At 47.7% G+C, this 13,037-nt stretch overlaps 1 protein-coding gene across 1 annotated transcript; it reads right to left on the bottom strand.

Annotated features, from left to right (window-relative positions):
* Positions 1-1,878: 1,878 nt before the first annotated feature.
* On the bottom strand, positions 1,879-12,085 carry SPRYD4 (SPRY domain containing 4). The gene is made up of 2 exons (XM_066615915.1): positions 11,949-12,085; positions 1,879-2,649 (listed from the first exon to the last, which is right to left on the bottom strand). The coding sequence occupies exons 1-2, from the start codon at positions 12,013-12,015 to the stop codon at positions 2,102-2,104; spliced, it is 615 nt and encodes a 204-aa protein (XP_066472012.1). The 5' UTR covers positions 12,016-12,085; the 3' UTR covers positions 1,879-2,101.
* Between the last annotated feature and the right edge of the window lie 952 nt (positions 12,086-13,037).

The raw sequence follows: 13,037 nt of genomic DNA, 5'->3' as shown, positions 1-13,037 counted from the left end.
GGGGAGGGGGGTTTATCACCCTGCACCCCTTTTCCGCTGAAAGTCAGCTACCAAACCAGCTAGGAACCTGTTAGGAAAAGGTTACGTACACACAGGTGTCTTGTCCTGCCCCTTCTAGTGTTAAGTCCTCTGTGATTTTTCTGCTTTCACTGCATCGTAATTCTTGCCAAGCACTAAAATGGCAATGACATTGGGAAAAGCACTTTCAGGATGCAGCTGCACAAGTATAAAGAACAGGTGGAGAGAGCTAAATCCCCCATCACAGTTTCTGCTGCAAGCCACAAGGAAAAAAATTCATAAACTCTCTGCACCTTGCTTTTCTACCACCTATAAAGCAAGGGGGGGGAATCTTGTCCTAATTTTCCAGGTGAGCACAGAGATATAGTCAAAAATGTGTCATAGCTGAAGGATGTGGTCACATAAGACCAAAGTACTGTACAATACTGTATTAACCCATTTCTGCCCAGCCCACAGGTGTATACATTTGGTGCCTGTTGCGTATATGCAACGTTGGACAGAAATGGCTTAATGACAGAATAACAGAATTGGCCCACATTGTCCAATGGGATGTACTTGCTGCTAAGTGTTTAGGACTGTACCCCCCAAAAAATGTGTTTCCAAGTATTTGAGGGAAAATAGTGGTTTTGTGCTTCAAAATGGCAAAATGGTATCCAACAGGGTGCCTCTCTCCTTTCTGCAACAACTTTATTGCTTCTAAATAAATCATCCACCTTGTTATAGTAATGTTTCAAACACTAAACACACTGTTCCATTGTTGCAGTGCAAGCTGACATTACTGTAGGTTCTTTGAGCCAATGCTGGCTTGTAAATACCAAGTGGTGTTTTACTCATGAGGCTCCTTCCAAGTGATGGGGCAAGCAGCCTGGGGCAGACCCATTAAAGAAGATCCTGTTTTAGATACATTATTTTACTGATTGTGATCACATTGATTCTGATCACTGCACAGTGGCACACACACAGATGGCACAATGTATTTCTAGTCCTGGTTTGGAAAACAGTTCTTTGTGTCTCTAAATTATGTTCCACAAAATAAAGCCTCTTTCTAGAGAATTTGTCAAAGAGGTAGATCTCCTGAGGGATTTGTGATGAGGGAGATTGTAACAAGAATTCCTCTTCCTTTTGGCCCCCTGTATTAGGTTTGATTTGTGAAGCAACTGTTCCTTGACTTCTAGTACTATCTAGAAATAATCAATCTTTAAGCCTAGCAGGGCCAGCAAACTGCCATTGATCTGACCCTTATTGCTTTGACAGTGCCCAAAAATGCAAGATATTTCCAACTAAAGGAAGAAAAAACTCTACAGAGATAGGTTATTGCAAAGGATCTAATGAAGTGGGATGGGATCCTATAAAGCAACTCCTATGAATCTGATATGTGCAGCAATTTTTATCAATGCATAAGGGTTCGATCTTCAATGGACATCACAATACTTTGCCAGAGGCTTGACTATCCTATCACTAGGCCAGCAGGGGGCACTGATGTCTATGCATTGCATACAAAGGTGCTCATCAAAGAGGAACTTTTCCTATTTTTAGACAACTGAAAGGGTGGGCAGCTTGTCTGGTGCAGGAAGCTGCTTCACATGTGTCAGCAAACTTCACATAATTAAAGGTTATAAGAGAAGGAAACCAAAGGGTGGGGCTCAAGCATGCATATAGACGTACACACACCCTACAACTGTCAAGGAATGAATTTGCTCTTTCAAACAATCATAGATCGACCCCAGCATATTTTTTCTCTGTGCTAACATTAGCAGAGCTAACATAAGCCAAATGTGGTCTGACTCTATGAACAGTACACTTTTTCCACCACCGAAGATAAGAAAGCAGAGGCAGAAGATGGGAATGTAGTCTTGTCACTGAGCGTTAAATGAAATCTCATTTATTTTCAAACTGAGTAGGCTTCAATGTGAAATCAGAAGGCAAGATCTTTTCCTAAGAGATTTAGCAGGCTAAGCAGTAAACATTGTTGGTTCCAATTTGACATCAGTGTGTAGAACAGAGATTCTTTTTCATGTACACCACCCTAGAAAGTCAAGGCAAAGAAGCCATGTGAACAAGCTTCACTGGACTTGAGAGGTTTTCAGTTCCTTTTGAGTTTTTCAGGTACATCAAGACCTGAATGAGTAAGCAACTCACCATCCCAGAGGGCAAAGGCAGGCACCACATGGCCCTGGAACTCAGCAAGCATGCTGTGAAAGAACACATGTTTGCTTACATCCACCAAGCTGAGTTTCTTGTGGTCATAGTCCAACAGCAGACCCACCCTCTCTGGGTTGCCAATATTACTGATGGGAGTGGTCTCATTGGCAAACATGGCATTCCAGCGTCGATTAGCATAAGCAAAAACCCAGGAGTGATCATCTACCCCAATGCAGCCTTCTCGGGAGATGTCCACATCTGCCACTCCAATTCGGAACTGCAGTGCTCGCTTCACGGTCACTTCCCAGTAGTGGCAGCCACAACACATGGTAGTGTCACCCAGCACTACAGCCCAGTCCCTGAAGCGTTCAGGGTTTGAGGGAACTTTGGTGGGGTCAATCCCCACCATGCGATAAATGACACCAGTGTCCTTTTTGAACAGATCCAAGCTGCTGTGGGCTGTTTTCTCATCTAGTTTAAAACTGATCTCTGAAATAAAGAAAACACAAGAATCTTGAAATTTTGCTGCATCTCACAAATGAATTCCAACTCTACATTCACCAAGCAATTTTCCTTACATTATTCTTCCAACCTTGGGTGGTTTACTTCTGGTTAGCTAGATGCAATTCACTAAGGACACAATCCTAACCAGGTCTACTCAAAAGTCAGTCCTATTTTGTTCAATGGGGCTTACTCTCAGGAAAGTGTGGTTAGAATTGCAGCAGTCTAAATGTAACAAGCACATATTTCTTATATAGCAGGAAAAGCTTGTTTGTATGTTGCCATAATAAGCTTTGAGATACTCACTTTCAGAGACAGGAAGCTTCAGAATTATAGAAACGATCTGCTCAAAACTCTAAAAGTTGCTTCCAATCACAGAAGTTAATACTGGGCCGGATGGGCCCACAGTATGATGATAAAGCAGCTTCGTAGCTGGCTCACAGACCTGTTAGCTGACCTGTTCATAGAATCAGAGAAGTCGTCTAATCCAATCCTCCCCTTTAGCAGGAAACCCTCCTAGAACATCTCCAGCAGATGCTTGTTGAGCCTCTGAGTATGAATAAAAACAAATTGGTCTGAAGAAAACCACCACAACTTTGGTGTTATATGCAAGCAGGCTCACAGGCAACAGCATATACCATCTTAGGAAAGGCATAGAGTATATTTTTGTGCAAAAGGGAAGAAAACATGCCTCTTCTAAGAATGCCTTCTTCTTACATGGCTTTTGTTACATTTTTATTAATTACATTTTAAAAATTTGCCTGATTAATTGGACCCTTTCTGTGTTCTTAATTGATCTAACTCAGGGTGGGCAAACTTTCAACTTTAGGAATCCTGGACCTTTAACAATTGTATAGAAGAAGGAATTTCAGCAGGAAATTCTCTCTCTCTCCTACCCAGTTGCTAAAGGTCCAGGATCCCTAAAGTTGAAAGTTTGCCCACCCTTGATCTAATTGATCAGGCTTAGTCAGAATTTCTAAATATGCTAGTAAGCCAAAGGAAGGGGTTTAAACACTAATAATACAATCCAATGCATGTCTACTCAGGCACAAGTCTCCCTGACTTTAATAACTTACTCCCAGGTAAGTGTGTATATAGAATCGCAATTCTATGCATACTTACCTGAGGGTAAGCCCCACTGAACACAGTGTAATTTGCTCTCTAGCTAAGAGCCCAATCTTGTGGTTGGTGGCACAGCTCAGTGCCGCTGACCAGTCGCAAATGTGCCGTAAGGCATGTTTGCGGGGCTCACCACTGGGCTCCCGCCGGTGCTAGCCCAGCTAGCGTGGGGTGGTCGTCTGGCTTCCGTGGCTTGGCGGTCTCTGGGAGCACCAAGCTGCGGAACGGTAGGTGGGGGCGGGCGGAGGCGTGGGGAGGGAGGGAGGAGGATCCGCGGAGCTCTGCTCCACAGGATCTTAGGTGCTAGTGCAGGGTTGCACGCCCTACACAAGCGCCTTTACCAGGGCCGCTTACCTTACCCGGGGGAAGGGGACAAACTACACACGAGTATCACATCCGTGTGCATGTGCACATGCATGTATACATGTGTGCATTGTGCGTGCGTGCCTGCATATGTGCATGTGCATACGTGTGCATATATGCGTGCGCGTGGTGCAGATTGGTGCTCCTGCAGGTGGCTGGAGGGCACTGGCGGAGCAGGCGCCTGTCAGGATGCAGTGCAGCCCCTCCCCAACAGAAGCCTCGTCCTCCCCCCTGAAGCGCCACAGGCGGCCGGGGCAGGGACCGCAGTGCCACCCACACTCCCTCTGGCCTTTCAATTTTAAAAGATTTCCAAGTGACTCTTAATTAAAAGAAAAAAGTTTTGTGGTGTAACTTTATCACGCTTGATCTGTTAAGGTGAGGAAATTCTCACATAGGAGGGCAACAGCCCAATCCAAGCAGTCTACTCAGAAGTAAGTCCCATTTGAGTCAATGGGGCTTACTCCTAGGAAAGTGTGGATAGGATTGGGCTGGCAGGCTCTAAAAGCGGGACCCCCGGAGGCCCGTGGCCCGGTCCTGACTCTTCCCCCCCCCCCCCGGGAAGGAGACAGGGCCGTTAAGGCCCCTTGCAAGGCCTCCGGGTCCTGGTCGCGGCACAGCTCGCCCTTTCGCCCCGCCCTTCCCCTCGAGGGCGGAGTTCGGGGGCGACTGCCGTGCGGTGCGACCAGGGCCCCGCCCTCTATGCGTCAGAGGACGGGGCTACCAGCTGGTCTCGAGTGTGCGTCACTCCAGCGCCGTCCCTCCCCCGGGGATTCGCACTCTGGAGGCACTTGGATAGCTGAGCTACCAGCCAGCCCCAGCAGAGGGGGCGCGCGGCACCCTCTTAAGGCGCGCGGATGGGGCGGCCGCGCGCTCCGAGTCTCGCCCCGCCAGCCAACCGCCAGGCGCGTGGAACGCCCCTATATCCCCGACCAGAGGCGCAGCACAAGACCGAGCGGGGTGACACGGCACGACCATAAAGCCCCTAGAAGGCGCGCATGCACTCTCCTGCCGGCCAGAGGGAGTGCGGGTGGCGCTGCAGTCCCTGCCCCGGCCGCCTGGGAGCACTTCAGAGGGAAGGGGAGCACCGCATCAGGACAGGCGCCTGCTCCGGCCGCTGCCCTCCAGCCACCTCCAGGAGCACCAGTCTGCACCATGAGCACGCATGCACAAGTATATGCACTCACATACATGCACACATATGTGCACATACACAGACACATGCGCACACATATGCACGCACATGTGCACAGAAACATGCACACACATGTGCACGCACACAGGTGTGTGTATATAATGTATATGTGTATATATACACACCCACATGTGTGTATGTATGTGTGTCTGTGTGTGTATACACACACACACATATGGACGTGTGTGTGTTTCTATATACACGCACACATATGCACCCCCCCCCCCACATATACTTGAGTCTGTGCTGGCTCTTTTTGGAGAAGCTCAGTGCTGGGCTTTCTCAGCCTCTTTCCAGATGCTCCCCCCTCCGCCCCCCCCCTCTGCCATGGTCCTGATTCTGGTTTTGGCAGGTCCCCCAGCTACTGTTTAATTTACCCTGCAGGGCCACTTCTCTTTGGTCCAGTCCCACCCTGTTGTACTGCCTGGTGTGTGTTCAGACAGTGTACAGTCACCATGAACAAGATGTGCCTGGCCTTCTGAAGAACTCTTCTCCTGTAAAGGCCTGTGAATGCGCTTGCATGTGTAAGTGGGATTAAAGGGGCAGGCCCCATTGTTCTTGAAGTGCAGCAGAAGCCCAGTGCCCCTTGAACCATGTGCTGTGATCATCCTCCGCTTTGGAGTGAGCCACCTCCTGTTCCCAGTTGACTAGCAGAGGTGCCAAAAATGGCTGCCGCTGTATCCTACGCTCACCAGGCAGCCACTGCTGCCTCCTCAGAAGGGGACTTTCATCCCCTTCCCCTGGGTAAACTGAGTAGCCTTGCAATGGGGCTACTCGATTCTACAACGACCCGAAGGTTGGTGTAGAATCAAGAGCCTCAGAGCAGCAGAGCTCTGGCACTCCACCAGCACTAGCCCAGCGCTGTGCTAGCACCGGCAGAGCACTGGTGCAAGGACCTGCAAACATGCCTTACGGCATGTTAGCAACATGTTTGCTGGCACGCCGGTGGTGAGCCAGTGCATGAAGTTTAGGATTGGGCCCTTAATTTTCACTTCTGAACTCAGCTAACATTTCAGTGCAGAGAGCCAAGCGGACGTGGAAAGTGTTTCTTTTGTGTTCCTGCTGACCACTGCACAATTATTTGGGTCTTGGGGTGTGATTTTCTCTTTTGATCTTGGTTTGGGACTGACTCTTTTTAAAGGGTGATATGTGGAGGTAGCGGACTAATAAAACTTCTGCTGGTGGAGTTTTGGAGAAGGGTGGTGGAAATGACAAGTTGGGTGTTTACATAGGAGCTGGTTATGGAAAAAAGTGTGTGTGGTAGTGGGGGGCTTCTTGGATTGCTGCCTGAAAGTGCACAGTTGGTGTAAATTTTATCAATGATTAAAATAATATATAGCTGGGTACAAGTGAAAGAGATGTGGTGAGCTAAGCTTCAGGCAAGCTCACAAGCTATTTATTCACATAGGACCCCTGGCTCAGAGTGTAGCTGTTGGGAGATATCTTTGTATGTCTGTGGCGAGGGGTTAGCACTGCAAACTGCTTTGAAGCAGCTATTGATGTGGAACAAACGGGAGTGAAATGGAGTGAAATGGGGATGACGACAACTACTGAGATTAGAAGCAGGATAAAGCAGCTACCACTGGTGCTGTTCCTTTTTGTAGATTTCTGGGGGATTTTTTGCCTTTTAGGGACAGTTAATTCCATCTTGGCCAAATTAGTCACTTTGATTCTGACAGTTCCTTAATTTGCAACATAAGAACATATAAGAGAATCTACACCGCTGTTTTCTTAGGTAAGTGTCATTTGCTGGCCAAATACCACACGCTGACTGTGAGATACAAAGCCTCAAAGAGAAGTCACATTGCTGTATGTTGTATGTTGTTGGTCAGGTTCTAAATACTTGTGTTCAGGGAGGGGTCCTAGCATGCCTTGATTGCAAAAGATCTCAAGTTAAATCCCTGGCATCTCCAGTGAAAAGATCTCAGACATGAGATGCTAGAGATCTCTGGCTGTCTCCTGTAAGAGCAAGACTGGATGGATGAGTTTTTTGACTTCATATAAGCAGTTTCAATTGTTTCAGTTTCAATATAAGCAGTTTCCTCTCCTCTAAAATGATCAGTATCCAGCATGAGATAGGGCTCCACAGTAGCTCAGCTGAAGATAAGGGGAAACTCTTCCCCTTACCCCCCTTACTCACCCGCCTCCAAACTCACTGCATATCCCCGCTGCTCTAGGATCCCATAGTCCTTGCAGTCCTCACAGTGGCACTTTTCCAAGGACTCTGGTGGGGAGGCTCTGCCTCACCTGCCTCCCCACCCACCGCAGGTCGCTGCGGCTCTAGGACCTCATGGTCCTTGCGGTCCTTGTGGTAGTGCTTTTCAAAGGACTTTTGGGGAGGCTCTGCCTCACTCGCCTCCCCACCCACCGCACGCCCCTGCTGCTCTAGGACCTCATGGTCCTTGCGGTAGTGCTTTTCAATGGACTCTGGTGGGGAGGAGAGCCTCCCCACCCACCACACGTCCCTGCAGCAGGCAAAGCACCTGAACGTCCTGGGTTGTTGATTCTATGGAAGCCTCTGCCAAACTCCTAGGTGCCAAACCCCACCTACAGCACAGGGAGGCTCTGCCTCATCTGCCTCCCCACACACCCTGTCCCTGCTCCCAAGGGCCCAATCCTGCCCAAAGTGCTTGGACTGGCTCCAAAGGGGGGAGAGAATGTTAGCCTTGAGTCATCTGTTCTAGGCCAAGGACCACCAGCTCTCTGCTCTGGTTGGGATGGAACAAGTCAGCGAGTTTTCAAAAAGAAACATTTATTAAGAAGGGACATTCTTATCCCAGTTCAAATTCGCATGTGCTGGAGTCTGCAGGGGGCAGGGTTGTGGCACTGCTATTTGTGTCAGGACCACACCAGGTCTGCAGCCCATTCTGTGGGCCTCCCCACTGCCTCGGAAGGTGTCCAAGATGCAACAGGAATTAGTGGGTGTGAACCAGAAGTAGCTTCTGATTGTGTCCTGGAGGCCCTCTGAGGCATGGTTGTAGCATGTGGACCCACTGTATGTATCAAGAAACGGGTTAGGTATATGTGGTAGAAGGGACAATGGGGAGTGTTGCACAAAAGGGCAACATGAAGAAAAAGCAATGAGTTTCCACTGTTTATTCAACATCTGGAGGCCTGTTGAAGCTTCGTTCCACTCTGATGTTCTGTGCACACATACACACGCATGTATGTGTATGTATATATATGTTTGTATAATATGTGTGTATATCTATGTATGCATATATATTTATACACACATAAATGCACACAAACGTGTGTCTCTCTGTATGTGTGTGTGTGTGTGTGTGTGTGTGTGTGCGTGCTTGTGCTTGAAAGCACCCTGTGCATGTCGTTGGTGCTGGAGAATGATTTTTAAATTATTAAAATTAATTTCTTTAATTATTAAATTTAAAAACTATTAAAATTTAAAATGATTTTAAAGTAATTTTTATTGTTAGAAATTATTTTTAATTTAGTTAATATAAAAATTAGAAAAATAAAAATAGAGCATTTAAAAGGCACTCCATGAAGCTCAATAGAGAACCATAGTGGCTGTTGAATGCTGGAAGTTTAAGTCATGCGTGGCACACTAGCTTTGCCAACCTCTTTGGGCTGCAAAGGCAGCTCAATAGAGAACCATAGCCTGCAAAGAGCTTACAAATATATTTTTCTCCTATTGCAAATGTCCTTAGGGTGTTTTTTTTTTTTTTTTTTACAGTTGCATACAAAATATAATTTTCCAAAGCTCTACCCTTTATAGTTACCAAAGTATACATAATATCCACTTCCATGGATAATAAACTACGGTATGTACATCATTAATACATATACAACACCATTAACTGCAAAGAAACAGATCCCCTGTCCTGAGGAGCTTACAGTCTAGATCAGGGGTGCCCAAACACCAGCCCTGGGGCCACTTGCGGCCTTAAGGTCTCTCAATGCTGCCCTCAGGGAGCCCCCAGTCTCCAATGAGCCTCTGGCCCTCAGGAGATTTGTTGGAGCCCACACTGGCCCGATGCAACTGCTCTCAGTGTGAGGGCGACTGCTTGACCTCTCGTGTGAGCTGTGGGATTAGGGCTCCCTCCACTGCTTATTGTTTCACATCTGTGATGCAGTAGCAGCAGCAAAGGAAAGGCCAGCCTTGCTTTGTGCAAGGCCTTTTATAGGCCTTGAGCTATTGAAAGACCTTCATTCATTCATATAAGTTCATCTTTAATATATTTATTTTATTTATTGGATTTGTATTCCACCTTTCTCCCCGAAGGGCACCCAAGGCAAAACCCAATGAATAATATATTCATTTATGTAAACGTATGTAAATTTATTCAAATTTTAAATGTAAATTAATTCTTTTTTCCCCCTGGTGCCCGACACAGTGTCAGAGAGACGATGTGGCCCTCCTGCCAAAAACTTTGGACACCCCTGGTCTAGATTAGTGATTTTCAACCTTTTTCATGTCAGGGCACATTGAGAGGCACTAAATGGTCAAGACACACCACCAGTTTCTGTCCTAACTCTCCCAACACTTAGTTTTAGTGCATGTCCCCTGGTTAAGAACATGAAAAGAGCCCAGCTGGATCAGGCCAAAGGTCAAAAAGGGGACCCAGGAGCCAAAGGAGGGGGCCCAGAAATTTCCTGGGATCTTACAATTTCCTATTTCACCTGAATTCGCAGCCCACCCTGGATGCTGGAGGCACTACCATGGATGCACAGCGATGTCTGCTGCTACAAGCCATATGTGCCAGGATGAGGAATGTGTACGTGATGCTCCTTAACACAGTGTCTAATCTGGGAGGAAGCTGGCCTGCTACAGTTCTTTGGCTAGTCAGGGTCTCTAAGAAGTTTGAGAACCACTACACTAGAGGGATGGTTTGGTGGAGGGACTTCACCTCACAATCAAGGTTACTAGCCTGGAAGCAGAGGAGGGAGGCAGGCAGGATGTGTGTGTGCCATGAGCATGCACATCTCTAATCACATGGTGCTGATGAGATAATTAAGATATGTTGTTCAAACTGGCCCAGTAGCAACTACAGATGTGGCTGCAAGTGAGCACAACCTGCCTTCAAGCGTATGCAAACAGGGTCAATTTTGAACACCTTCCAATATCAGTTAAGATGAAAATAAGTGCGCCAATTAGGTTATAAGAGGATGTGGCTCACATTGTAGAGAAGGAAGTTTAGTATTAATACTCTCCTTCTGTTGAGTCTAGTGGAGGGCAGACTCCCAGTAATCACTTTGGAAGCCAATGTTCGCGTATGTACTTGAAATAGTTTTCCAAGCCTTGAAAGACTATCTCTAAGCTTTTCAGTGTATTGTACCAATTCAGTTTCAAAATAGCTGTAACAGTCACGCTACCATCTTAAACTTGAAAAAGTCTCACTGAAATCCACAAGATTAGGCTAGCAGTAGCGAAACTGAGAGTTTCTAACTCTACTGCCAAGTTAATCGCATGTTGAAAACTGGCATACATGTATTCTTAATAATAAAAAGAGAGATCATCCACCACTTTCTCCATACTAGGAAAAGTTGCTTTTAATGAATTTCCACCCCTCATGTAGCTGTTAAATCTACAGGAACACTGCCCAAATCCTACTGCTTTTTCTCTCCTTACAGAAGAAAAGCGGTACTCACCAAATCAAATAAGTGCTGTTGAGCAGGGACATGCGGTGAGTGAGGAGGCAGAGCACCCACACAACCCTGAAGGCTTGGGCACTTCACAAGGCAGCAGCACTTCTCGAAGGACTCCAGTGGGGAGACTCTTCCTCACCTGCCTCCTCACCCACTACACATCCCTGCTGTTGAGGAAGATGCTTTAGTGCAGTATTTCTCAAACTGTGGGTCTGGACCCACTAAGTGGGTCATGAGCCAATTTCAGGTGGGTCCCCATTCATTTCAACATTTTATTTTTAATATATTAGACTTAATGCTACCATGGCACATGACTGTATTTGGGGAAATGTGACAGACCTGTACTTTTAACAAGCTACTATGTATATTCTTTTAACCATGAGAGTCAATGGGACTTACTCCTGGGTAAGCATGGGTAGGATTGCAGCCCAGGATTGTAAAAAATGTTCCTGCTTGATGATGTCACTTCTGGTCATGACATCACACTTCCGGTGGGTCCTGATGGATTATCATTCTAAAAAGTGGGTCTCGGTGCTACATGTGTGAGAACCACTGCGTTTAGTGTGCAGAAGCTTGAATGGGATGCGCAGAGAACTAATGAAAACAGGTGGGAGGGGAGCAGCAACTCTTCACAGCAATTCGGTGGCAGGGCACTCTCCATCCCCTAATGACCTGTGGCTGAGGCAGTAGACCAGGTCCTGAAAACCCATCTCTGCCCATCCCATATTTGTGCACACATCTGATCCCTGTTGCGTATATGCAACATTGGGCAGAAATGGCTTAATGGGGAAAGAAAAAACAGTGGTCTTAGCAGTGCTGCCTCTTTAGTGACTATGAGGCAGGCAGAAATTCATCAGGTGCAGCTTTTGCCACCTGGCAGCTGAGCAAAGCTTTGCATTTGCCTTCTCTTCACTGTGCTTTCCAAAGCCAGGCTGGCAGCCAAGCATGCAGCCACGCCCCAAGACCACACAGGCACTGGCCTTTCACTGCCACAAAGCCCTACCTCTCCAAGGCACGCTGCCCACCAGCCAACCTCTCTGTCTCGCCAATCTCAGCATGGGTACCGCCATCTTGGAATCGTCCCCAGGCCTGCACGCCCTTCTAGGTCCACTTGGCGGCAGCCGCCATCTTGGAAAAGGGCACGCCCGCCCCCTTGAAGCCAGGCGAGCCATATCACTAATGGGCAATGGAGTTTCGGAGTCGCCATCTTATCAGAGGGCGTGCTGAAGTTCCCGCGGAAGCCATCTTGGAGGAGAGCAGGTGTGAGTGCGCATGCGCACCGCCATGGTTGTGACAGGCCTCTGCCAGGCAAATATTCAATAGGTTAAGCTTGTTCCCTTCTCAATGCAGCTCAGTGCTGGGAAAAGCTTTGCACGTTGCATTCAGTCTCTTGTCTTGCTGCTGTTGAACTTAGCCACACTGGGTCCTGCTGGCACATTAGGGAGAATGGTCAAGCCTAGCCACATCTGCTTGGCCTGCTGTTCTCCTACATGCAGGCAGTTTCTCTCATAGGGTGCATTTGGGAGCCAGCCACAGATCCTTATACCAGTGGTTCTCAGGCAGGGGTATGGGTACCACCAGTGGTACTTGTGGTGGTGTCTGGTGGTCCTCATGGGACCCCTGAACCCCTGCCACCCGGCAGTGAGACCAGGAACACAGCACAACAAACGGCAACAGGAGGCTCAGCTTGGCAGGCAGAGCTCCACAGCAGGCTCTTTCTCGCCCTGAAAGCCCTCCCGTCCACCTGAGCCTCTTACTGGTGCTTGTCACGGCACATCTGGCCTCCCACCCCAGAAGTCACCAGCAATGACATCATCACCAGTTGCTTCCGGTGGCACCTCAGAAAAGTAAACCATGTGGAGTGGTACAGCAGAGGACTAACGTTGAGAAACACTGCCTTATATATTGCTGCGTATCTGTATACTACCCCTGGGGGCTGGGGACAAGAATAGGCCCTCAGTCTGGCTGTACTTGTCATAAGAGGTGACCGAACAGCCACCGGGTAGATGGGACTCGTTAGCCTGTGAAGGCAGCTCATCTGAGAGGAGGAAAACTGATCCCAAACCACCACTGCCTTGCGGCTACATCCAGT

This window comes from Tiliqua scincoides, chromosome 2 (genome assembly GCF_035046505.1).
Source record: "Tiliqua scincoides isolate rTilSci1 chromosome 2, rTilSci1.hap2, whole genome shotgun sequence".
In the NCBI taxonomy this organism is placed as follows: Eukaryota; Metazoa; Chordata; class Lepidosauria; order Squamata; family Scincidae; genus Tiliqua; species Tiliqua scincoides.
This window is presented reverse-complemented; position numbering and strand designations above follow the sequence as displayed.